At 39.3% G+C, this 26,347-nt stretch overlaps 1 protein-coding gene across 1 annotated transcript in view; it reads right to left on the reverse strand.

Moving 5' to 3' along the window:
• Positions 1-1,259: 1,259 nt before the first annotated feature.
• TRAF4 (TNF receptor associated factor 4) overlaps positions 1,260-26,347 on the reverse strand; it is a 44,843-nt gene continuing 19,755 nt past the window's right edge. The window contains exons 2-7 of the mRNA XM_053706188.1: positions 9,385-9,436; positions 7,761-7,865; positions 6,957-7,118; positions 6,199-6,360; positions 5,395-5,550; positions 1,260-4,886 (exon numbers count right to left, since the gene is read on the reverse strand). Coding sequence (XP_053562163.1) covers positions 4,254-4,886; positions 5,395-5,550; positions 6,199-6,360; positions 6,957-7,118; positions 7,761-7,865; positions 9,385-9,436 — 1,270 coding nt within the window. The 3' untranslated portion in view covers positions 1,260-4,253. The remainder of the gene's footprint in view (positions 4,887-5,394; positions 5,551-6,198; positions 6,361-6,956; positions 7,119-7,760; positions 7,866-9,384; positions 9,437-26,347) is intronic.

Here is a 26,347-nt window from a genome sequence, read left to right on the forward strand (position 1 = left end):
GTGCAGACAACAAGGCTAGACACTATCAAAATTACTATAAAGTGAATCGTTTTGCAGTTGTTATCAGTTAAAGCCAATTAGGGACAGATATGTAGCATGGGTACACCCGAAAAGTTAGAAGTCTGAAAATTGCTCTATTTTCAGAGTTAAATTGTATTCATGAGACTTCCAGCATCTGTATGTATAAGGAAACAATTAAGGCTACACAATCAAGACAGAGTGGAGCTTAAAGGGACAGAAAAACACCAAATTTTCTTTCATGGTTTGGATAGAACATACAATTTTAAACAGCTTTCCAATTTACTTCTATTATCAATTTTGCTTCATTATCTTGTTATTCTTTGCTGAAGAAACAGCATTGCACTACTGGCAGCTAGCTGAACACATCTAGTTAGCCAATCACAAGAGACAAATGTGTGCAGCACCAATCAGCAGCTAGATCCCGCTAGTGTAGGATATGTGCATATTTTTCAACAAAGGATACCAAGAGAATCAAGCACATTTGAAAATAGAATTGAATTTAAAGGTGCCTTAAAAAGAACATGCTCTAATTTTTACTTTCCTATCCCTTTAATTCCCTTTCCCTAGGCACTATGTGAGTGACGGTGGTGAAGCAGCAACACCTAGAAGTATGGAGAAAACGTTAACACTGGCAGGAATTTTTTCTAATCGCTTAATTCTTGAATCAAAATGAAAATACAGTCTTGTTAAAATAAAATACATTTATAAAGGGATAATAAAGGGAGAATGAAGGGATTGTGTAAAGACAGGGTAGTGTGGTGGTACTGTAGGTGAAAGGTTGCATACTACATTAACTTGTTTCTTTTTTCAAGTAGTCTCAAATTGGAGGCTAGTAGGAAACATGTATTTAGAGAAATGGTGGTTAATGCCAATAATACATTTCAATAGAGGTGGTAAGGACAAAGGCTGTACGGGATTTGAACAGTGCCTGACATATACATAGGACTAGCCTAAGCATATGCTTGAGGGGGAAATATGGGCAGACTCTATGGAGCTTTTGGTTCTTATCCTCACCTGCAATTGTAAAGTTTGGCTGACAATGAGAAAAACTCAAAAGGCTAATAAAAAGGATTCAGGAATAATATTTAGGAACAAAAGTAGACAGAAATTTTATATATACAATTATTGAATAATTTGGAGTAGTACATATATACATCATATCCTATTTCAGCTTTTTAAATACCAATGGTTTTCAGTGACATGATTAAAAGGAAAAAAACACACACACACACACAAAGTTTAGAAATCCAATAAGGAGACGATTTATTATACAAAAGTATAAAGACAAAATCGGCCACCCCCTCCCTTTCCATACATTAATTCTTCATTTAACAGAGAACTAGACAATAAATAATTAAACAGATAACAGATTCAGACACCCTATATAACACCAATGTAACAATCGTCAGTTTTATTGCATGTTCTTTGCCACACTAACCTGGAGTCCCACCAGGTTTTAGGATTTCTTGCTAGTGAACAAGCAATCATCATTTTATGAAGTGCTCTGGTAATGTGAATGGGGAGTTGTATTGTAAGACAATTCCAGTCAGTAGATCTTATCACCAACTGCAAGGAAGGACACCAGTCTTGAAAACAGGAGAGCAACTGTATTTCACAACTGAAAAGTCACTGAGAAAACCACCAGTTCACAGATACTGATATCCTGAGGTCCTAAAAAGGTACAAAAGGCATTCTAGAACCAAAACGGACTACAATTCATAACAATCTAAAGGGGGTCAATAAACTAGTTACTTGCTATTCTTAACAGGGATTATTGTAGATTTTGAAAGTGTATATGTATAACATATATAGATATAAATAAGTCATTAGCACCAGGGAATAAATAATGAGGGGGTAAAGATTAATCTTTTACTGATTATCAGCTGTCTTCCTTTTTAGATTTATCTCCACATATGTTTTATAAATGTTTCATCTCAATAAATATTTCAAAAAAGTATTTATAAGATTTTTTTATTATTAAAGGAAGCACTAGATTTAGGTTTATTTGGGTTTCTTTTGTAGAACTAGAAAAATTAACAAATCTCATTGGAAAGAACACTTTGGCCCACTCACTAATATATAAATGTCATTATAGTAATACACCAACAGAACCAGGTGTATCCACTTAAAAATAAAAAAGGTTGTTGGGTAAAGTTAGTTTACCATTCAGGGTACAAAGTTACTAGTCCATTGTTACCTTCTTACTATGAAAAGTTACAATCCTGTATTTGACAATGAATAAACCATGTCAATTCAATATTCGAGGAGACCGTTTTAAAAATCAGATAATCCCTTTATTACCCATTCCCTAGTTATGCATAACCAACACAGTTATATAAATACACTTTTTACCTCTGCGATTATCTTGTATCTAAGCCTCTGCAAACTGCCCCCTTATTTCAGTTCTTTTGACAGACATGCATTTTAGCCAATCAGTGCTGGCTCCTAGGAACTCCACGTGTGTGAGCACAGTGTTATCTATATGACACACATGAACTAACACCCTCTAGTGGTGAAAACTGTCAAAATGCCCTGAGAGAAGAGGCGGCCTTCAAAGGCTTAGAAATTAGCATATGAACCTCCTAGGTTTAGCTTTCAACTAAGAATACAAAGAGAACAAAGCAAAATTGGTGATAAAAGTAAGTTGGAAAATTGTTTAAAATTACATGCTTTATCTGAATCATGAACGTTTATTTTGGACTAGACTGTCCCTTTAAGTTATGGCTTGGATCGATCAAGAAACTAAACCAAAAAGAACTTATTAAAAAGGGATACTAAACCCAGATTTCATGATTCAGATAGAGCATGCAATTTTAAGCCACTTTCTAATTTACTCCTATTATCAATTTTTCTTTGTTCTCTTGCTATCTTTATTTGAAAAGCAGTAATGTAAAGCTTAGTAGCTGGCCCATTTTTGGTTCAGCACCTGGGTAGCACTTGTGGCTAAATGTAGTTCAGGAAGTAGAGAGTCAATGAATTATAGTACTGCTTATTTTAAACGGTCACCTGTGGCTTACAATGCATCCCTGGCAACATGAGCAATCTTATTTGCTACCACAGCACACAGGCGCTAAATACTGTTGCTACACTACACAATGTTAACAAAATGCATAATGGTATTGGTTACTTTCTTTGTCATGGCAAGGGTCACAAAACAGAGCACTTCACACAACATTCTGGTAACATTGATCAGAAACAAAGAAATTAACTAAATCAAGCCCCAGGTCTCTGCAGCACAATTAGTTATCAAACTGTATCAGTTACAAAATGAGTAAAAAGAGTACAAATTGTAAAGATATAGAAAATGTTTGCAACTGTAAAATGCTGCACACAATACAAACGCATGTATTCCCCCTCAGTGCTGGTAAGGTCCACAGGACCTGGTCCTGTTTTCCTTAAGGGGAAATATAGTTAAATCTTTTTTAATAAACACATAATATTTGCATTTTGCAGTGCCAAAGGATTTGCATGTCATAACAATTACATAGGATGTTCCCTTAAACCACAAAGCAGAATAGTGTCTTATTTAGTGGTTACAATACCCCAGCACCATACAACGGTAACCCTGAGGTAGACCCACCTGTACGTTCTATATATTGGTTGAACGCATTACAATTCAAATAGATCTGCTTAGACACTTTGGCTTTATATTAGCACCTTTTGGGTGGTACATCATCTACCAATCACAAAGGGAAAAGCTTTTGACCTTAAGAAGTCTACGATCATTACAGTTTAGTATTATTCTAGAACATTAATTGAAAGCCAGAATTCCAGTGCTGTATTTATTATTGTGGTTCATTGAGTGCCAGGATTGTGGACAGCAATTTGCTCTGCCACTGTATGCAGATTGTTTCTATGCTAAAGTTGTTCATGAAATGAAAGTTCGGACAAACAGGGAAGGCCAGCATAGTAAAGATCTGGCCCCCATTCCTTCAGGACAAAAATTTAGATATAAGAAAGGCTGGCTAGGGATTTGTCACATTGGTACCACTGCCTTACAAGGTTGCAGAGAAGTGGACAAAAAAGGTGTAAGTTTTTTGGTTTTGGCCACCTTTAAAGTTTTCTTTGGGTCTCTCATCCACAAAATGTACCTCAGCAGGGTATGATCAATTTGCCATGAAAGTCAAAAGTTCACAGTTTACTTGGTCAATGTACAGGGCAAAACAAAACAACTAACCACCTCCTGTTCAGCAAGAGCTGAAATTGTTCTATCCAGTGCCCACTTCCTCCAGTTATGCAATGATTTTCTGTGGGATGTCCACAGATGCACGGATAAATATGCAGTTATCCCGCACATAGTTACGTTTCCTTATGTCCTCATGGGAGATAAATTTTGGATAACCAAAGCCAAGGGTACTCTCATCCAGAGAATTTCGGGAACTACTGGGTTTCTGGAAGTTCTTCCAGTTGGGGTCAGGGTTAAATGTCTCTGTGATATGCTGGGGTTTAGAAAGAGATGGATCACTTTGGTCAAGCAAGGAAAAGGTGACCCGGTATGAAAAAGGCCATTCCAGTAGGCTGTCATACTCTCCTGGAAGGACCCTAATGTAAACAGATAGGTAGTTGTTCTCCCCGCTACCATTTCCATTCAAAAATACTGAAACCTGAAGCTTGTAGCCGTATCTGTGAGTATAGAAGGCTGGGCTAAATGACTCGTAGTTGCCTCTGATCTTGGCCTCCTGTACTTTTCGGGAGTAATCACTGATCTTCCAGATAAGCACCCCCTCGCTGCCCACAGACAGTTCCTCAACTTGTTTTCGCAGCTCCAGGATTTCCTGCTTCTGACGGTTTACCAGAGAAGACATCATACTCAAATGGGCCCTCATGTTCTCTTCTAGATGACGAGCCATACTTATCTTTGGGCACTAAAAGTAAACACAGTTATATTAAAATGAAAGAGGGGTAAATGGCAATGTAACAGACAAAAAACACGATCATTTTGTTAGTGGGGGTTATAGGGATTTGTTAATCAAGAGCAGTAAAAGGGATAAACCCTTAAAATCCCTGATGGAATTCATGTTCCTGGACTCCTCTGCTGTAGCCAATTAAGGCTAAAATGCAAGTCTGTCAAAAGGACTGAAATAAGGAGGCAGTCTGCAGAGGCTTAGATACAAGGTAATTATCTGTCTTTTTAAACAATAACAATTCTGGAGTAGACTGTCCCTTTAAATATGATGGAAGCAGTCTATCCTCTCTAGAGGAAGTGGAATAAGCACAGTTTTCAGAAGGATTTTACAATAAAAGTAGGTTAAGAGATATATATATATATATATTCCAATACAGTTTTATTTTTCCTTAATTATATTATTATATGGGCGATTAAATGTTGCACTGATTGTCCTTTTAAATAATTTAACATATCCAAATTCTTACCCTATGTTTACAGCCCGATTCTTTGAAAGGACAAAGCACCAGAGCGGAGCTGCAGCTGTCTTTAAGATGTCCACTCAAGTCCTCTCTAGCAATGTTGGCGATCCCACACTGATTAGGGCACGAAACTGGGTAACGTGGGCACTGGAACTGGTGACTCTGTGGGATGAGAAGGAAGCATTAGCTAAAACCACATGACAAACATTACCAACTACAATTCTTTCAGCTGATGTATACAAACAGAAATCCAAAGGCAGTTTAGACTTTTGTATTACATCACACAGTTTATTCCTCCTGTTTATTAATACACAAAAGTCTCTGGTGCCTATCACCATTATAGGAAAGCCATCTGCCAACAAACTGAGGTATATATTTATTATGCTTTGGCTCAAAACTTCTCTGCACACACCATTATTTATAAATCCAAGGGCTAGGGTTTGACAACATGGCTAATCGGTAATAGACTTTGTCAATAAAGACCATTATTATTAGTAACTACATCAATATATGAAAAAACATCACCCCTTTCTAATTCCAAAACAACACTAACTACAGCTTAAAGGCTGAGACACACGGCGAAGCAGCTGCTTCGCACCGCGTCAAGTTCAAATATTTCATCTCTTAGTGCTCAGCTACGCGATCTGATGCGGAAGAGAGGTCAGAGATGAAAAGGCAGGACACACTGAACGTACACAGTCGCATCTACACGCCGCTCCGCTTGCAGTGTGTCACAGCCTTTAATAAAAACACACAGATATGCTTCATTATCTCCCCCTTTTCATGCACACTCCATAGTTAGCTTCTCACCTGAATAGTGTCAAACACAAATTCTTTATTGCAGTAAGGGCAAGGCTGCGTGCGCTTGGGACATTCTGCCAAGGAATGCTGGGACAGAACTCGCCTCATCATGCGAGCGCCGCACTTATTCTCACAGTACACACTTTCCTGAGGGCAACAGCCTTGGTGATCCTACAAGATACATAAAATACAAGTAGTACATAGCTATGGAACAGACAAAAGGATTTAAATCTACTGTGAGTGAAAGGAACAAATAAAACTGCTCTATATAAAGATTTTTTTTAATATAAATTACTCCCTTATTATGGATTTAGGAATAATAAAATAAAAAATTAAAAAAAAGTCTTACAGCAGAGTAGCATGCCAGCTGATTTACCCATATACCTTTGCGGTTTAGTACCTGGGAAGCAACAGATTATAACTGCCATTTTCCCCACATCCTTTTGTGTGGGCAGAGTTGGCACATTACTCCTGTAAGTTATTTTGCATTTTAGGATCTGTATATTTATACAGCAAAGACAGTTAGTAAAAAAAAATAAACTGCTATATAAATAAAGAGTGTTTTCCTTTACATTTGTGGTCATGACAGTTGTTTTTACCTTGTTGTAATGTATCCATACATCTGGTTATTTTTAGGGTTTAAAAACTTGACTACATTACATTTTTACACTAAATTATCTCTATTATACACACACAAAATAATTCAATAATAATAACAAAATATTCCACATTTATATAAAGCAGCATATTCCATATTTATAGCTCACCTCGTACGCCTCTCCAGTGAAGTCGCTGCCACAGAATTCACAGCGGACTTTACGCTTTGGGCAGTCATGCTGCATGTGTTCCGGCAGATCCCGGCGGCTCAGTTTAGTGCTACAGCGGTTAGGGCAAGGAATGACATTAAAGGCACAAAGGCTCAGATGAGTCTGCATAGAAAGTGAATGTAATAGGTTTGATTAGCAATTAGTCAAATTGAGTAAAAAAAAAATCTAATTTGGAGCTCTTCTCATTAAAGAGACACAGCTCTTTTTTTTCTTCCCCTTACACACTTTTAAAAAGCGATTGCGATTCTCTACACACAGTAACAAATGTAGAAAACAAATGACACTTGCTTCATACTGTAAAGGAATACGATCACCCAAGAGAAAGATGTGACAATATGTATTGTCTTGTATTAGAGTTTTACTGAAGGTGCTTCAGTAGACTATTTTTTTTTTGAGGTGTGTCTAAAACTGGAGCTATGGAAGTCATCCAGTGAATAATTCATCCCTAGGGATAGAGTATGCACAAGTTTCAGAATTTGAATAACCCCCCACGTCAAATAAATGAACAAGAATTTTACTAACTGATTTTATACAAAACAGAACTTTTTTTTTTTAATTTGAATGTCAATTTGAAACATCCTTTTAAAATGGATCCTCTAAACTACTACCAAATACTTTGAAACAGATTAACTTCTAGTGTGCACCGAAAACCAGTAGAGACAAATAAACAAAAATGTCAACCACCTAAAATAATAGATAGCTGTGGCACCAGTTACCTGGCATTAGATTCCAAATCAAACTCACCTGAAGTTGTTTTACCGGACCACTCCAGCGACACCCTTCCTCACTGTGTATGCACCGTATGGTCAAGCTCAAGACCTGAGTCTCCAGCTCCCGGTCTGGATAAATCTGGGCCAAGATTAAAAAAAAAAAAAAAAAAAAAGAAGAAAAGAAAGATAATTAAAAGTGTGTTCACATATTAATGGTCATAAAAAAAAAAAAAAGAAGAAGACAGGATTCTTATGATAAAAGAAACAGCGGATTCAAAGACAATATATGATTTTGAACCATTTTAAATGGGAAGCTGGGGAATATATATATATAGTTTTAGTTTTGTTTTTTTAAAGAAACACACTGTCAACAAAAAAATATAGCAGAAAATCTAGGGCAGCTGTCAGCTCAGCTGTGCCTCACTCAAGGGCCTGTCTGTCACGGATTGTCATACACACAAAGGAATCTATACACAGAGCCAGTCTTAATGTGCCACAGTATCCAGCCCCTGTGTATGGATGACAAGGCCTTGTGGATCGCATGTGAGAGGAAATGAAATACCAGTATAGTGGAAGAATGTACAAATGGTTTTGCGCCTCATTAATGGGGCAGACGGACTGGCCATTCAGAGAGAGGCCCAGTAAACACCAGCACAGCCTGTATACTACAAGAATCCTTTTCACTTTAGCATCTAAATACTCAGTGACTTTAGCTTTATCTCTCTCCTCTGCAGAACTTGGCTCAAGCACAGAACATAGATAGTTTTTTTCCCCCCTCTCCTATTGGAGCTGCATTTAAAAGAGGAACCCCGAACAGAAGAGCTTTGTTTTGGGCTAGAATGTATCCTGGGCTTAGCACATAGTGGTTCTGGAGCAGTTTTTCTTTTGGCAGAGATTCCTTGGCAGGCGCTACCAAGCACTATTTCAGAAGGACAAATGAATGGTCTGCAAGGAGGAAGCATAGGAAAACCATTCTATACACTAATTATTTCCATGCTAGACACAATGTGTCTAATATACACAGAATATCTATTCTAGGTCAAAATAAACAAAGGAGGTAAAATGACAACATTAAAAAGTCAATTTGTAAATATTTATTGTACATCAGAAAATACAAAGGGACATAAAACCATTTTTTCCCTAGATTTAAACAGAGCATACACTTTTATCTTAAAAAAAGAAGTAAATAGGAGCATTTTTCCCCCAAAAAATTGTATGCTCTATTTGAATTAAAAAAGAAAAAATGGTTTGGGTTTCAGGTCTCTTTAAAGAAAATGAAAATACAGATTATCAAATAATTTAACCATGTCATATTGTTCGTTCACTGTACAGGTATTTGCAAACCAAGCGTAATTTACAGACCCTGGCAGAGTAACCGTTTTAGTTTTCAGTGACCAATTAGGGACAGATGTAAAATGAGGCTGTCCACTGATCTAACCAATCACAGTGTAGCATTTTACAGGCCCTGTTTCATTATGCAGTAGCCAGTCGAGACCCCTATGAAGGAAATACATTTCATGTATTTTACAGCAGGAAAAAAAATAACTAATGCATATAACAATGTTTGTTCTCTTAATTGAAACATTTCATTGCGATTACATTTAGAGTATATTGGGAAAGCGGAATAAGGGGTAGATAAACATATGGCCATTTCTCACCTTTGCGTAGTCAAGCGGAAGTTGGTCTTCGGGACATTTGAAGACACCTTCACTGCAAGAGAAAAGAGAACAAGAATAAAGGGTGTGTCCAGGAAAATGAGTCACAATTTCAATGCAAAAATACAACTCATACCGCAAATATTTCAGCATATTTCAAATCAGTGTTTCACAACCTTTATTATATGAAACGCTGAGTATTTTCCAAACGACGTAAAGCCTCTTAAATAAATATATATATATATATATATATATATATATATATATACACACACATATACACACTATTTGTATATATACTATTTGTGTTTAACTAAAGAAAGACCCTGTGACTGACTTCCTGCTACGCTGTTCTTACTTATATTTTAAGTGCACCCAGGGCAAGGATTGCTGTTCAAGCCATATGCAGCTGGAGTGCTACTGCACCTTCTACAATACACACACACATTTGATAAAGAATCTGCACTCGGGGGGCTTAAGTGTTTGGAAGTTAAATAAATACCAACAAATTTCACACATGGTTTTTATTTATTTGAAAGAAACAGTGATTGTTGCAGCCCTCGTACAGCTGCTTTGTTATCCATCTGTGCCATGAGCCTCTAACAATAGCACATTGAATGTAATTTGCATTTGGGTAGTTTGCAGTTGGCTTGTCCCTACAATCCTGACATTACCCAGTAACCCGCACTATGTGCACGTCTCTCTAATCCTGCCCAACATTACCCAGTAACCCACGCTATGTGCCCGTCTCTCTGATCCTGCCCAACATTACCCAGTAACCTGCACTATGTGCACGTCTCTCTGATCCTGCCTAACATTACCCAGTAACCCGTGCTATGTGCACGTCTCTCTGATCCTGCCTAACATTACCCAGTAACCCGCACTATGTGCACGTCTCTCTGATCCTGCCCAACATTACCCAGTAACCCACGCTATGTGCCCGTCTCTCTGATCCTGCCCAACATTACCCAGTAACCCGCACTATGTGCACGTCTCTCTGATCCTGCCTAACATTACCCAGTAACCCGCACTATGTGCACGTCTCTCTGATCCTGCCTAACATTACCCAGTAACCCGTGCTATGTGCACGTCTCTCTGATCCTGCCTAACATTACCCAGTAACCCGCACTATGTGCACGTCTCTCTGATCCTGCCCAACATTACCCAGTAACCCACGCTATGTGCCCGTCTCTCTGATCCTGCCCAACATTACCCAGTAACCCGCACTATGTGCACGTCTCTCTGATCCTGCCTAACATTACCCAGTAACCCGCGCTATGTGCACGTCTCTCTGATCCTGCCTAACATCAGGGCCGTCTTTAATATTGACTGGACCCTGGGCGAAAATTTTCTTGGGCCCCCCCATGCAATTTTGCTCTCCACACCAACATCCCAAAAAACAACTAAATCAATTTTTTTTTTTTTTTAATTATTAGCCCAGCAGTGGATTATCCACTGCTGAGCTAATCATTTAAAAATATGAAATAAATTGCAATATGTGAAACTGGACCTAAGCAGTACTAATAAGTAAATAAATATATAAATTCCTCCACTGTGGATTAATTTAATATTCTTTGAATGTGATTCTGGTGTGAGGTTAGCTGGTTAAAGAGATTTAGGGCAGCCAACAGGAGCAAAGCAAGGTAAAGACTGAGGAGGAAGCATGGAGGTGCAGTATAAGTTTACTGACTGGAACAGCAGAACTACTATGGGAAGCTGTAAAATCTGAGACAGAGAGAAAACTAAAACTATAAAAATAAACCTTACATTAATGTGAGAAGTATCAGCATGACACTATACATCAGCCACAGCAGCACATGTCACGTCTTTGCTAGGAACAAGTTCCCTCTCACCTTGCACTAGACAATGCTGCATGGGGAGGGGTGTGTGTGCACTCACTTATTCTTCCCACTGACACCTTTCTACAAAGCACTGTTCCCCTAACAAACTTCAGTTAGTTGATCTTAGGGCCACAGCAGAAAGAGCAGGGCTAAGGGGACCAGCAGACTGGATGCTGTCTGTCCAAGGCTGCATGGATACATTGTGAGATGAGTCACACAGCCTCAAGACTGAAGAGAGCAGTGTATGCAGCTGCACAGATGCTCAAATCCTCACGTGCTTGCCGCTCCAGCTTTCTGCTGCATGCACCTATAGTCAGCCCTACCCAGAAACAATCCCTACCACCAGAGCAGTTACCTGGTAACAGTGGTAACCCCAGTAGGACCTTTTATGAGGCAGTGGGAATGGCTGGATGCCGAATATATACATACACACACACACACACACACACAGAGTACTTTTGACTGTCACAGTATTAGGACTGAATGTGTGTGTTCCCCATGTCAAATCAGCAGTCTGGTATGAACCATAAAAAAAAAAAAAATTTTTTTTTTTTTTTTTTTAGGACTCTTGGGCCCCTCAACAGAAACTGGGCCCTGGGCAGCTGCCCCTTTTGCCCTGTGTTAAAGACGGTCCTGCCTAACATTACCCAGTAACCCGCGCTATGTGCCCGTCTCTCTGATCCTGCCCAAGATTACCCAGTAACCCGCACTATGTGCACGTCTCCCTGATCCTGCCTAACATTACCCAGTAACCTGCGCTATGTGCACATCTCTCTGATCCTGCCTGACATTACCCAGTAACCTGCGCTATGTGCACATCTCTCTGATCCTGCCTGACATTACCCAGTAACCCGCACTATGTGGCCATCTCTCTGATCCTGCCTGACATTAAAAAACAAATAGTTAAAATCCTTTCAATTTGCTGGGCCACAGAAGGGGTCAATATGCAGCTCTGATCTCTTTCCAACATCTTTAAAAAGGATAAAAATTATATTTTAGGGCGACTGAGGTTTAGTGGACTTGAAACATCTTTGAAACTGCCCACAGCTTTAACCTTAATAATAGGTACTATTTTTAGTAAGTATTTTTAAACCATTTATATTTTATAGGTATTTTTATGGTCTGAAATATTTAAAAAAAGGAATTCTGATGCTTTATAACTACTTCATATTAAGCCCAAAGCAATCGTTTTACACCAAAAGAAATCTGGATTGGACAGGCACAGTAAAAACTGACTAATTAATGAAAGCAGCTATGTCGGCTAACCCCCTAAGCCCATCATCTGAAAGATAGGATCAGCTCAGAATTAATTTTGGATAAAACAGACAATCACCAGAAAGGGGAAATTACAAATCCATGCCACAAGACTGTGTGTGTGTGTGTACAAAATTTACATAGTTAATTTGAAGGCAAAGGGGCAAAAGTATATTGCAAAGTAGCCGTATTATTTTATGTACAATATATAATTAACCCCTTGTGCCATATGGAGGTAGGTACTACGTCACACAGTACTTTTCCCAGTGTACTGTGTTGACGTGGTACAATCATCCAGCACATGCTGCAGTCCCGGATGTCAGCTTAGAAAGCGAGAGCCGCAACCAGGGGGAAGAAGGCATCTGCCTTTGAATGATAAAAGAGCACTGATCATGCTCCCTTACCATATGAAGCCAGATCGCTGATCGTTACATTAAGTGACACTGTCAATGTCAGTCTCTGTAACCATTTTCAGTTGGTACTGGTGTGAGGGAGGGGTGTGGATCCTACACTATGGCAAATACTTTGAAACGGAGAGGGGGGGTCCCTACACTACAGAAAAAGTAAAAATTGTTTGGAGGGATTAATCTCTGTAAACCAAACTAGACTGTCTGCCAGTACCTTAAATGGGGGGGAGGAGGGAAAAGAGCCTGTTTGGGAAAGTTCAGGTATGGATCAGGGGGGGCTGTAATCCCTACACTACAACAAAAATTAAAGAGACATGAAACTCACATTTTTTTCATTCACGATACAGAAAAATCATAATTTTAAGCAACTTTCCAATTCACGTCTATAAGCCAATTTGTTTTGTTTTCTTGGTATACATTGTTGAAAATACGTAGGTAGGCTCAGGAACTGCTGATTGGTGACTGCAAATATATGCCTTATGTTACTGGCTCACCTGATGTGTTTAGAAAGTTCCCAATAGTGCATTGCTGCATTTTCAACAAAGGATACCAAGAGAACGAAGAAAATTAGATAATAGAAGTAAATTGGAAAGTTGTTAAAAATCATATTCTCTGTCTGACTCATGAAAGACATTTTTTTGTGTTTCATGTCCCTTTAATCTTACAAGCTAACTGATTAACCCCTTCACTGCCAGGAATTTTAGAAGTGTGGTGCACAGCTGCAATTAGCGTCTTTTAATTGCTAAAAAAGACAATGCCAAAGCCTTGCAGGGCTAGTGTTTCTGTACAAAGGGGATCCCAGAAAAGCTTTTACAACCATTTGTATTAGGACTACAGTAGTTAAACTGTAGCAAAATTTGTGTTCATCTCTAAATTCTGTATCCATCCCATTATTGTGCACATCTGGGCAGATATGCAGATGTTTCTACAAACTCATCTTGCCAGCTGGCTGCTAAACTCACCTTTGTGCTTGGTGGACTCTTTGTCCTCTTGTAACTCCCTATCCAGCCTATAACATTGTCTCCACTGTGAATGCAAATCCTGTACATGCAGCCTATTCATCTTCTATTACAACACGTTCCCTTGTTTTCTTTTTCTCATCATAGTTACATATGTTATGAACAAGCCTCAGGAGGATATTTCAATTTTGAAAAAATACAGATCTTATTTTCTTCCAAAATCTCTAAATAGAGACTTATAGGTCTGTGACACTGCAAACACATTCTTTCCTTTTGCAGCTGCTAATGAACACAGTATGCTCAGTGCGTTACGTCTATTGTTTTCTAACAAATCATTTTGGACCAAGGCTAAAAAGTGTGCCTTATGTGTACTGCTACACCAAACAAGTCAGACTGAAATTAAAAAGCTGTGATAATGTTGGGTTTGACAAGTTATGGGATCTTTTTTTCCCCATAACATCTCTGAAATATTTCAAGTGTGCATAGCATTTAAAAAAGGCCTCTAGAAAAGTTTAAGGTTTATTACTTCTTTTGCAACACAGCATATGGCGGGTAAAAGCAGCAGCCTGGAGCCTGCTGAGTCGTCAGTCCAGTGTCTCAATCCTTTGCCAGATGCCCCCGCTAAGCTAATATTTAACTTCATCCCTTGCAGAGAAAGTAAACATTCACGCAACAGCACAACCATCTGAAATACTAAATACAAGGACATTACAGTTACTGTACCTTTAAAACAAACACTCCTTTCTCTCAAACAGCTACACAGTCCATTTTCAATTGATCGTCCTCTCATCCTGCTCATAAAATGAGAATTTCAGAAGCAGCAACAAGGCTGGCATCAGCTAACCCTGACAATGACATCTTTCACACCTTGCACCCACTGTTCAGTGAGAAAAAGCAGAACTGGTGCCTTCACAAGGCCAAACTGTTATTTATATTAGAAGAATTTCTGTCACATCCCACAATGATAGCTGCAAGGAGCAAAGTCTATGTCAGCTCTTTAAATGACTGTAGAAACTTCTTACTAAAACCCAACCTGACATAGTATAGATATCAAACATGACAAGATGTGGAAATGATTCCAAAGTTAGCTGGTACAAAGTGCAAAGACGATGCTAAGAAGGGCAAGGCAAATAGCTCCACATTAGTTACATGAAACATAATTCCTGTGTGTATCTCTAGGAAATCGGTTCAGTAATGAGATGACTTTCTCAATAAATAAAAACTGGAAGTGTTTATTTGGTCTATAGAACAGATAATAGCAACAGAGATTTGCAGCAATACAATGTGGAATTGGATTAACGGATTCAATTCTAACATTAAAGGGATACTAATCCCAAATTTTTTTTTCATGATTCAGATAGAGCATGCAATTTTAAGCAACTTTCTAATTTACTCCTATTATCATTTTTCTTTGTTCTCTTGCTATCTTGATTTGAAAAAGCAGTAATGAAAGGTTAGGAGCCGGCCCATTTTTAGTTCAGCACCTTGGTAGCGCTTGCTGATTGGTTTGCTACATTTAGCCACAAATCAGCAAGTGCTACCCAGGTGCTGAACAAAAAATGGCCCGGCTCTAAAGCTTACAATACTGCATTTTTCAAATCAAGATAGCATGAGAACAAAGAAAAATTAATAGGAGCCAGTTATTCAAGCATATGCAATGCTGCATGTATGCATACTTATGTCTGGCTAACCAGCCTCAGATTGGCACAGGAGCACAACTCTGACAACATATTTAATCACATAGTAAAATAAAGAAATGTGGTAAAAAAAACAAAAATTCTCTAACGCTAGAATGTCCTTTAAGTAGAATGGTGGCGAGGGCAGTATGAGTGCCAACAACAGGAGGCTATGGCATAAATAAAAAAACACAACAAAGCAGATGTAACACCAGCCCTTCATCTGCTGCCTGCCTTATCCAAGAAATCTACGAGAATCAAATCAGGAATTCTAACTTTCACTCAGAGGCCACGGCTTTCTCTGCAGGCCGTGGTCCTCTGCAAATCCATTACAGGATCATGTATGAGTCAGGATTATGCACCTGTTTCCCAAAAACTGAATTCACACAACAAATGGGAAAGCAATCTCTAGCAAACAGAGAGATCTTTTACCATAGCTCACGTGAATAGATACAGAGGTCTCAATGACTTGTTTTATAAAACTTGTTACTTATGGGCACTCATTTGGAACACTAATGCAAAAATTATATACCATAATAGCTTCTTCTTTTTTTTTGCTTTAGAATGTCCCTTTAATTACTTCTGCAGCATTTCTGTAGTATTTTTGTATTCTTAAAAGTTTGAAGATTCAGTGGCTACATTTGACCCAATACTGGTTGTGATCTAGTAGCATGGTCCCTGAATTACATTTTGTGCATACAAGCATGTAAATTATATTTGTTTTTCTTTGTTCTTGCAACAGTGACTTCCATGTCTGTCTTGAGTAATCACCTGTATCAGTTTCTTTCTCAATGGAATAAACTGTAAATGTTAAAATGAGATCAAGTACTTCTGAAATCTACTACATTCCAACACTCTGCACATGGTACCCCCCCCCCCCAACACTTGGTTCAATAAAGAAAAGCATATCATATCTCAAAAAGATAGGTGGATACTGTAAATAGTAAACATAGGTAGGAGCTCTATTTTGATAGTAATCATTGCCGATTACATATTATATTCTATTACCTTTCACTGAATTAAAGGGATAGAAAAATCAAAATGGAAATCTTCATGGGTGCATTTCAATTTGAAATGGAAGCAATTTTGCAATCTACTTCCATTATAGTTTAGAGGAGAGAAAGGAAAGAGGTGACATGATAGAAACCGTCAAATATATGAAGGGACATAATAAAGTGGAAGCCGAAAGAATTTTTCACACACAAACCCCCCCAAAAAACCCACAACACCACACAGATACCAAAACAAGGGGGCTCAATCTTAAGTTAGAAGATATCAAATTCAGGAGAAAGTTGAGGAAGCATTTTTTTTTCTCCAATAGGGAGGTGGTAAACACAGGAACCATAAAATAATTTAGAAATGTCTGAGAGACATGCATAATGTTATCCTAAGAAAAACATAATTTATGCTTACCTGATAAATTCCTTTCTTCTGTTGTGTGATCAGTCCACGGGTCATCATTACTTCTGGGATATAACTCCTCCCCAACAGGAAATGCAAGAGGATTCACCCAGCAGAGCTGCATATAGCTCCTCCCCTCTACGTCAGTCCCAGTCATTCGACCAAGAATCAACGAGAAAGGAGTAACCAAGGGTGAAGTGGTGACTGGAGTATAATTTAAAAGATATTTACCTGCCTTAAAACAGGGCGGGCCGTGGACTGATCACACAACAGAAGAAAGGAATTTATAAGGTAAGCATAAATTATGTTTTCTTCTGTTATGTGTGATCAGTCCACGGGTCATCATTACTTCTGGGATACCAATACCAAAGCAAAAGTACACGGATGACGGGAGGGATAGGCAGGCTCATTATACAGAAGGAACCACTGCCTGAAGAACCTTTCTCCCAAAAATAGCCTCCGAAGAAGCAAAAGTGTCAAATTTGTAAAATTTGGAAAAAGTATGAAGCGAAGACCAAGTTGCAGCCTTGCAAATCTGTTCAACAGAGGCCTCATTCTTAAAGGCCCAAGTGGAAGCCACAGCTCTAGTGGAGTGAGCTGTAATTCTTTCAGGAGGCTGCTGTCCAGCAGTCTCATAGGCTAAACGTATTATGCTACGAAGCCAAAAGGATAGAGAGGTAGCAGAAGCTTTTTGACCTCTCCTCTGTCCAGAGTAAACGACAAACAAGGAAGAAGTTTGGCGAAAATCTTTAGTTGCCTGCAAGTAGAACTTGAGGGCACGAACTACATCCAGATTGTGTAAAAGACGTTCCTTCTTTGAAGAAGGATTTGGACACAAGGATGGGACAACAATCTCTTGATTGATGTTCCTGTTAGTGACTACCTTAGGTAAGAACCCAGGTTTAGTACGCAGAACTACCTTGTCTGAGTGAAAAATCAGATAAGGGGAATCACAATGTAAGGCTGATAACTCAGAGACTCTTCGAGCCGAGGAAATAGCCATTAAAAACAGAACTTTCCAAGATAACATTTTTATATCAATGGAATGAAGGGGTTCAAACGGAACACCCTGTAAAACGTTAAGAACTAAGTTTAAACTCCATGGTGGAGCAACAGCTTTAAACACAGGCTTGATCCTAGCTAAAGCCTGACAAAAGGACTGGACGTCTGGATTTTCTGACAGACGTCTATGAAACAAGATGGACAGAGCTGAAATCTGTCCCTTTAATGAACTAGCTGATAAACCCTTTTCTAAACCTTCTTGTAGAAAAGACAATATCCTAGCGATCCTAACCTTACTCCAGGAGTAACCTTTGGATTCGCACCAGTATAGGTATTTCCGCCATATTTTATGGTAAATCCTTCTGGTAACAGGCTTCCTAGCCTGAATCAGGGTATCAATAACCGACTCAGAAAAACCACGTTTTGATAAAATCAAGCGTTCAATTTCCAAGCAGTCAGCTTCAGAGAAGTTAGATTTTGATGTTTGAATGGACCCTGTATCAGAAGGTCCTGTCTTAGAGGTAGAGACCAAGGCGGACAGAATGACATGTCCACTAGATCTGCATACCAAGTCCTGCGTGGCCAAGCAGGTGCTATTAGAATTACTGATGCTCTCTCCTGTTTGATTTTGGCAATCAATCGAGGAAGCAGCGGGAAGGGTGGAAACACATAAGCCATCCTGAAGTTCCAAGGTGCTGTCAAAGCATCTATCAGAACTGCTCCCGGATCCCTGGATCTGGACCCGTAGCGAGGAAGTTTGGCGTTCTGGCGAGACGCCATGAGATCTATCTCTGGTTTGCCCCAACGTCGAAGTATTTGGGCAAAGACCTCCGGATGAAGTTCCCACTCCCCCGGATGAAGAGTCTGGCGACTCAAGAAATCCGCCTCCCAGTTCTCCACTCCCGGGATGTGGATTGCTGACAGGTGGCAAGAGTGAGACTCTGCCCAGCGAATTATCTTTGATACTTCCATCATTGCTAGGGAGCTTCTTGTCCCTCCCTGATGGTTGATGTAAGCTACAGTCGTGATGTTGTCCGACTGAAACCTGATGAACCCCCGAGTTATTAACTGGGGCCAAGCCAGAAGGGCATTGAGAACTGCTCTCAATTCCAGAATGTTTATTGGAAGGAGACTCTCCTCCTGATTCCATAGTCCCTGAGCCTTCAGAGAATTCCAGACAGCGCCCCAACCTAGTAGGCTGGCGTCTGTTGTTACAATTGTCCAGTCTGGCCTGCTGAATGGCATCCCCCTGGACAGGTGTGGCCGATGAAGCCACCATAGAAGAGAATTTCTGGTCTCTTGATTCAGATTCAGAGTAGGGGACAAATCTGAGTAATCCCCATTCCACTGACTTAGCATGCATAATTGCAGCGGTCTGAGGTGTAGGCGTGCAAAAGGTACTATGTCCATTGCCGCTACCATTAAGCCGATCACCTCCATGCATTGAGCTACTGACGGGTGTTGAATGGAATGAAGGACGCGGCATGCATTTTGAAGTTTTGTTAACCTGTCTTCTGTCAGGTAAATCTTCATTTCTACAGAATCTATAAGAGTCCCCAAGAATGGAACTCTTGTGAGAGGAAAGAGAGAACTCTTCTTTTCGTTCACTTTCCATCCATGCGACCTTAGAAATGCCAGAACTAACTCTGTATGAGACTTGGCAGTTTGAAAGCTTGAAGCTTGTATTAGAATGTCGTCTAGGTACGGAGCTACCGAAATCCCTCGCGGTCTTAGTACCGCTAGAAGGGCACCCAGAACCTTTGTGAAGATTCTTGGAGCCGTAGCCAATCCGAATGGAAGAGCTACAAACTGGTAGTGCCTGTCTAAGAAGGCAAACCTTAGATACCGGTGATGATCTTTGTGGATCGGTATGTGAAGGTAAGCATCCTTTAAATCCACTGTGGTCATGTACTGACCCTCTTGGATCATGGGTAAGATTGTCCGAATAGTTTCCATTTTGAACGATGGAACTCTTAGGAATTTGTTTAGAGTCTTTAAATCTAAGATTGGCCTGAAAATTCCCTCTTTTTTGGGAACCACAAACAGGTTTGAGTAGAACCCTTGTCCTTGTTCCGACCACGGAACCGGATGGATCACTCCCATTGTTAACAGATCTTGTACGCAGCGTAGAAACGCTTCTTTCTTTATCTGGTTTGTTGACAACCTTGACAGATGAAATCTCCCTCTTGGGGGAGATAATTTGAAGTCTAGAAGGTATCCCTGAGATATGATCTCTAGTGCCCAGGGATCCTGAACATCTCTTGCCCAGGCCTGGGCGAAAAGAGAGAGTCTGCCCCCTACTAGATCCGGTCCCGGATCGGGGGCTCTCGGTTCATGCTGTCTTTGGGGCAGCAGCAGGTTTCCTGGCCTGCTTGCTTTTGTTCCAGGACTGGTTAGGCTTCCAGCCTTGCCTGTAACGAGCAACAGCTCCTTCCTGTTTTGGTGCAGTGGAGGTTGATGCTGCTCCTGTTTTGAAATTCCGAAAGGGACGAAAATTAGACTGTCTAGCCTTAGCTTTGGCCTTGTCTTGAGGTAGGGCGTGGCCCTTACCTCCCGTAATGTCAGCGATAATTTCTTTCAAACCGGGCCCGAATAAGGACTGCCCCTTGAAAGGTATATTAAGTAATTTGGACTTAGAAGTAACATCAGCTGACCAGGATTTTAGCCACAGTGCTCTGCGTGCCTGTATGGCGAATCCTGAGTTCTTAGCCGTAAGTTTGGTTAAATGTACTACGGCCTCCGAAATGAAAGAATTAGCTAGTTTAAGGACTCTAAGCCTGTCCGTAATGTCGTCTAGCGTAGAGGAACTAAGGTTCTCTTCAAGCGACTCAATCCAAAATGCTGCCGCAGCCGTAATCGGCGCGATACATGCAAGGGGTTGTAATATAAAACCTTGTTGAACAAACATTTTCTTAAGGTAACCCTCTAATTTTTTATCCATTGGATCTGAGAAAGCACAGCTATCCTCCACCGGGATAGTGGTACGCTTAGCTAAAGTAGAAACTGCTCCCTCCACCTTGGGGACCGTTTGCCATAAGTCCCGAGTGGTGGCGTCTATTGGAAACATCTTTCTAAATATTGGAGGGGGTGAGAACGGCACACCGGGTCTATCCCACTCCTTAGTAACAATTTCAGTTAGTCTCTTAGGTATAGGAAAAACGTCAGTACTCGCCGGTACCGCAAAGTATTTATCCAACCTACACAGTTTCTCTGGTATTGCAACGGTGTTACAATCGTTGAGAGCTGCTAAGACCTCCCCTAGTAATACGCGGAGGTTCTCCAATTTAAATTTAAAATTTGAAATATCTGAGTCCAATCTGTTTGGATCAGAACCGTCACCCACAGAATGAAGCTCTCCGTCCTCATGCTCTGCGAGCTGTGACGCAGTATCAGACATGGCCCTAGCATTGTCAGCGCACTCTGTTCTCACCCCAGAGTGATCACGCTTGCCTCTTAGTTCAGGTAATTTAGACAAAACTTCAGTCATAACAGTAGCCATATCTTGTAATGTTATCTGTAATGGCCGCCCAGATGTACTAGGCGCCAAAATATCACGCACCTCCCGGGCGGGAGATGCAGGTACTGTCGCGTGAGGCGAGTTAGTCGGCATAACTCTCCCCTCGCTGTTTGGTGAAATTTGTTCACATTGTACAGATTGACTTTTATTTAAAGTAGCATCAATACAGTTAGTACATAAATTTCTATTGGGCTCCACCTTGGCATTGGAACAAATGACACAGATATCTTCCTCTGAGTCAGACATGTTTAACACACTAGCAAAAAAACTTACAACTTGGTTATAATCTTTTTTAGCAAAAAAACGCACTGTGCCTCAAAGAGGTACTAACGATTAAATGACAGTTGAAATAATGAACTGAAAAACAGTTATTGCATCAAACTTTAAAACAACACAACTTTTAGCAAAGGTTTGTTCCCATTAGTAAAAAACAACACTAATTAAATTTGTACATAAGAAAACAAAACAACGTTTTTTATACACAGTCACTATAAGAATTCTCACAGCTCTGCTGAGAGAATTTACCTCCCTTCAAAGAAGTTTGAAGACCCCTGAGATCTGTCAGAGATGAACCGGATCATGCAGGAAATATAAAAGTAGCTGACTGGAATTTTTTGATGCGTAGCAAAGAGCGCCAAAAACGGCCCCTCCCTCTCCCACACAGCAGTGAAGAGAAACGAAACTGTCACAATTAAAGCAAAAAACTGCCAAGTGGAAAATAATGCCCAAATATTTATTCACACAGTACCTCAGCAATGTAAACGATTCTACATTCCAGCAAAAACGTTTAACATGAGAATAGTTATTAAAAGGATTAGTGACCTTTAACACAGTAGTTCCGGTGAAATACCATCCCCAGAATACTGAAGTGTATACATACATGTCATTTTAACGGTATGGCAGGCTTTTCTCATCAATTCCATTCAGAAAATAAAAACTGCCACATACCTCAATGCAGATTCATCTGCCCGCTGTCCCCTGATCTGAAGCCTTTACCTCCCTCAGATGGTCGAGAACAGCAATATGATCTTAACGACTCCGGTTAAAATCATAGTAAAAAATCTCTGTCAGATTCTTCCTCAAACTCTGCCAGAGAAGTAATAACACGCTCCGGTGCTATTTTAAAATAACAAACTTTTGATTGAAGTCATAAAAACTAAGTATAATCACCATAGTCCTCTCACACATCCTATCTAGTCGTTGGGTGCAAGAGAATGACTGGGACTGACGTAGAGGGGAGGAGCTATATGCAGCTCTGCTGGGTGAATCCTCTTGCATTTCCTGTTGGGGAGGAGTTATATCCCAGAAGTAATGATGACCCGTGGACTGATCACACATAACAGAAGAAACAGTAGCATGTACCGTCAAATTCTATATTCCTAGCAAAAATGCTTCTAGCAAATGTTATTAATGAATTTCAGCGACAAAACAAGTAAAACAATAATAAAAGATTTATAATCCTACTTCGGTTACTCTTTTGACTTGGCTGTGAAAGAGCAGTCCCGCCCACTCTCTACATAGGCTTCCTAATGGCTGGACTTCAAGAGTGTCATATGACACACACACTGATTGGATGTTCATTGAAATTGTCCAAAAAAAAAAAAAAAAAAAAGGGAGGAGGATTTAATAACTTAATAGAAGCAGTATTGCTAATGGAAGTAGTTTGCAAAAATGCCTCTATCCTTTAAGCGAATATATTGTACCCCACAGATCTACTTCATAACTGGAGTATTCTCTACTTAATCTGTGTAATAAGTTCCTCTTTTAAGCTTACTCACACCCACAAATGGTTTCTGTGCTTTCCTTTTTCAGGTACAACAAATTCAGCTGGATTTACAAGAGAGAGAGAAAAAAAAAAAAGTCAGATATTATTTGTATCCATGTCCCAATGTGCTGCACACGTCTGACTACAGAATTTGTGAATGTAAAAGGAATGAAATGAGAGACTACTGTAACAGATCACTAGAATTGTTACAGTTTCTTCACTGCTCTGCATATTTACATGAAAATAAATACAGGTAGCCCTCAGTTTACGCCGGGGTTAGGTTCCAGAAGGAATGGTTGTAAATCGAAACTGTTGTAAATTGAAACCCAGTTTATAATGTAAGTCAATGGGAAGTGAGGGAGTTAGGTTCCAGGCCCCTCTAAAAATTGTCATAAGTAACACCTAAAACATTATTTTCAAAGCTTTGAAATGAAGACTTTAAATGCTAAACAGCATCATAAACCTAATAAAATAATTACACAACACAGAATATATAATTAAACTAAGTTAAATGAACAAAAATATTTGCTAAACAGCATTATAAACTTAATAAAATAATCACACAACATTGACTTCACTTGAATTTTTCTGCAAACAGTTCTTTCTATGCATTCCAATCTGGACTGATTTATAGACAGGAAGATCTTGTTCCTTTTAAATCTGCTCGATAGCTCAGGTCTGGCTAAACTGATTAATTTCAGCTTGCTTGCCTTTGCTGCAACACAAGCGGACAGCTCCACCTACTGGCTATTTTAATCAATGCACTGCTTCTCAATGCTTTTCAATAGCAGTCACATGACTGGAAAAAAAGGTTGTTATTCTGAAACGGTGTAAATTGAACCGTTGTAAAACGAGGGCCATCTGTAGTGAAATAGGTTTTGTGCACCTCCAGCATACATCAAGTTAACAGTGGGAAACTCCAAGATCTTTCTCCTGGCAACACCAGTGGAGTAGAATCCCAGCCCAAAAGCTTGTTTATGGAGGAAGAAAATAAAAAAAAACAGATTGTATGTTTTTGGCAGCTTATTTCATGTGTACAACTACTGGCAAACCCACAACGCTGTAATCTTAAACAAGGATCTCTTCCTTACACAAGTACACGTTAAAGGGACACAGAAGTGGCTTTTTTTTGTTCTATTACAGGAAATAAGAAGCTACCACCGGCTTTAATGTACGATATTGGAGTTCAGTCGCGCATTTCTGCTTACACTGTACGCCTGCTAGTACTGCTTACTGTGCAGAGCCATTCTAGCCACATTTACATATAGTAGGCATGTGCAGTGTCAGGTCTATAGGGGTGCTATGCCCCTCCAAATGCACGTGTAGCACCCCTGATGGGCTGCAAAGGGCTCTATATGTTATGTGTGCTGTGTCTGCACCACCTTCAATAGCCCCTACCAATTAGCCTCTGCCCAAGTAATAAAAGGAAATTAAAACACAACATTTCTCTTTCATGATTCAGATAGAGCATGCAATTTTAAACAACTAATTTACTTTTATTATAATTTTGTCTTTGTTCTCTTTGTTGAAAAGCAGGGACATATGCTTAGAAGCCAGCCCCTATATTACGTTATCCATTTGCAAGAACACTAGATGACAGCACTATTTCCTGTCATGTAGTGCTCAGATGCCTACCTAGGTATCTCTTCAACACAGAATATCATGGGAACAAAGCAAATTTCATAACAGAATTAGTAACTTTTATTTATAAATGGTGTGCTCTGTCTGAATCACACAAAACACAACAATTGGGTACTGCGCACACAGTGTAAGCAGACACTCTGCTATCCTTTATTACAGAGGGTGGCTAATCGGGGGCGGTTCTATGGGGGTGCTATGTACCTACAAATACAGGTGTAGCACCCCTGTTGAGCTGCAAAGGGCTCCATATATTAAGTGTGCTGTGTCTCAACTTATTCACCACTTTTCTTGGTCGCCCAATTTGCAATTACCCCCCTCACCCAATATTAAAGAGACATAAAACCCAAAAAAAAAACAATTCTTTCATGATTCAAAGAGAACATACAATTTAAAAAAATAAATCTTTTCAATTTACTTCTATTATCAGATTTTCTTTGATTCCTTGTTATCCTTTGTTGAAAATCTGGAAGGTAAGTTCAGGAGAGTGCTCGTGTCTGCAGGATTATGTTTTACAACATTATACATTAGCAAGTGCACTAGATAGCAGCACTATTTCCTGTCACGTAGTGCTTCAGGCATGTGCACGCTACCTATCTAGATATCTCTTCAACAAAGAGAAACATAAGAACAATGCAAATTTGATAATAGAAGTAAATTGGAAACTTTTTAAAATTGTATTCTCTGTCTGAATCATAAAAGAAACATTTTGGGTTTCATATCCCTTTAACTTTTAAAAACTGCCACTTTGTGTGTAATAGATAAAAAAAATGTATGTAAAGATTGACAGAGGATGAAGAGAGTGGGGTAAGGGGATATAAAAGTATTTACAGAAGGGCACTAAAGTGAAATTAAAGGGACACTGAACCCAATTTTTTTTCTTTCGTGATTCAGATAGAGCATGCATGCAATTTTAAACAACTTTCTAATTATCAATTTTTCTTCATTCTCTTGCTTTCTTTATTTGAAAAAGAAGGCATCTATGCTATTTTTTTGGTTCAGACCATGGAAAGCACTTGTTTATTAGTAGGTGAATTTACCCAGCAATCAGCAAGAACAATACAGTGTGTTCACCAAAAATGGGCCGGCTTCTAAACTTACATTTCAAATAAAGATACCAAGAGAATGAAAATAATTTGATAATAGGAGTAAATTAGAAAGTTGCATGCTCTATATGAATCACTTTAGAAAAAATGTGGGTTCAGTGTCCCTTTAAACTTTCATGATTCTGATAGAGCATGCAATCTAAAAAAAATAAAATGTATTTTTAGATTATCAAATTGTGCATTGTATTTCTATTTGCTCCTACTGAGCATGTGTAAGAGTTACCAGTGTATACATATTTGAGTCTGATTGGCTGATGGCTGTCATATGATACAGGGGGTAGGGAAAATGTAATACAATTATGAAATTTGTTAGGAAAAAAAAAATCCACTGCTCATTTGAAATTTAGAGTAAGTGCTATTGCATGGTATTTTATTAATATATTAATACAGTGTAGTTTTG

The sequence above is a fragment of the Bombina bombina genome, chromosome 3 (genome assembly GCF_027579735.1).
Source record: "Bombina bombina isolate aBomBom1 chromosome 3, aBomBom1.pri, whole genome shotgun sequence".
Lineage (NCBI taxonomy): Eukaryota > Metazoa > Chordata > Amphibia > Anura > Bombinatoridae > Bombina > Bombina bombina.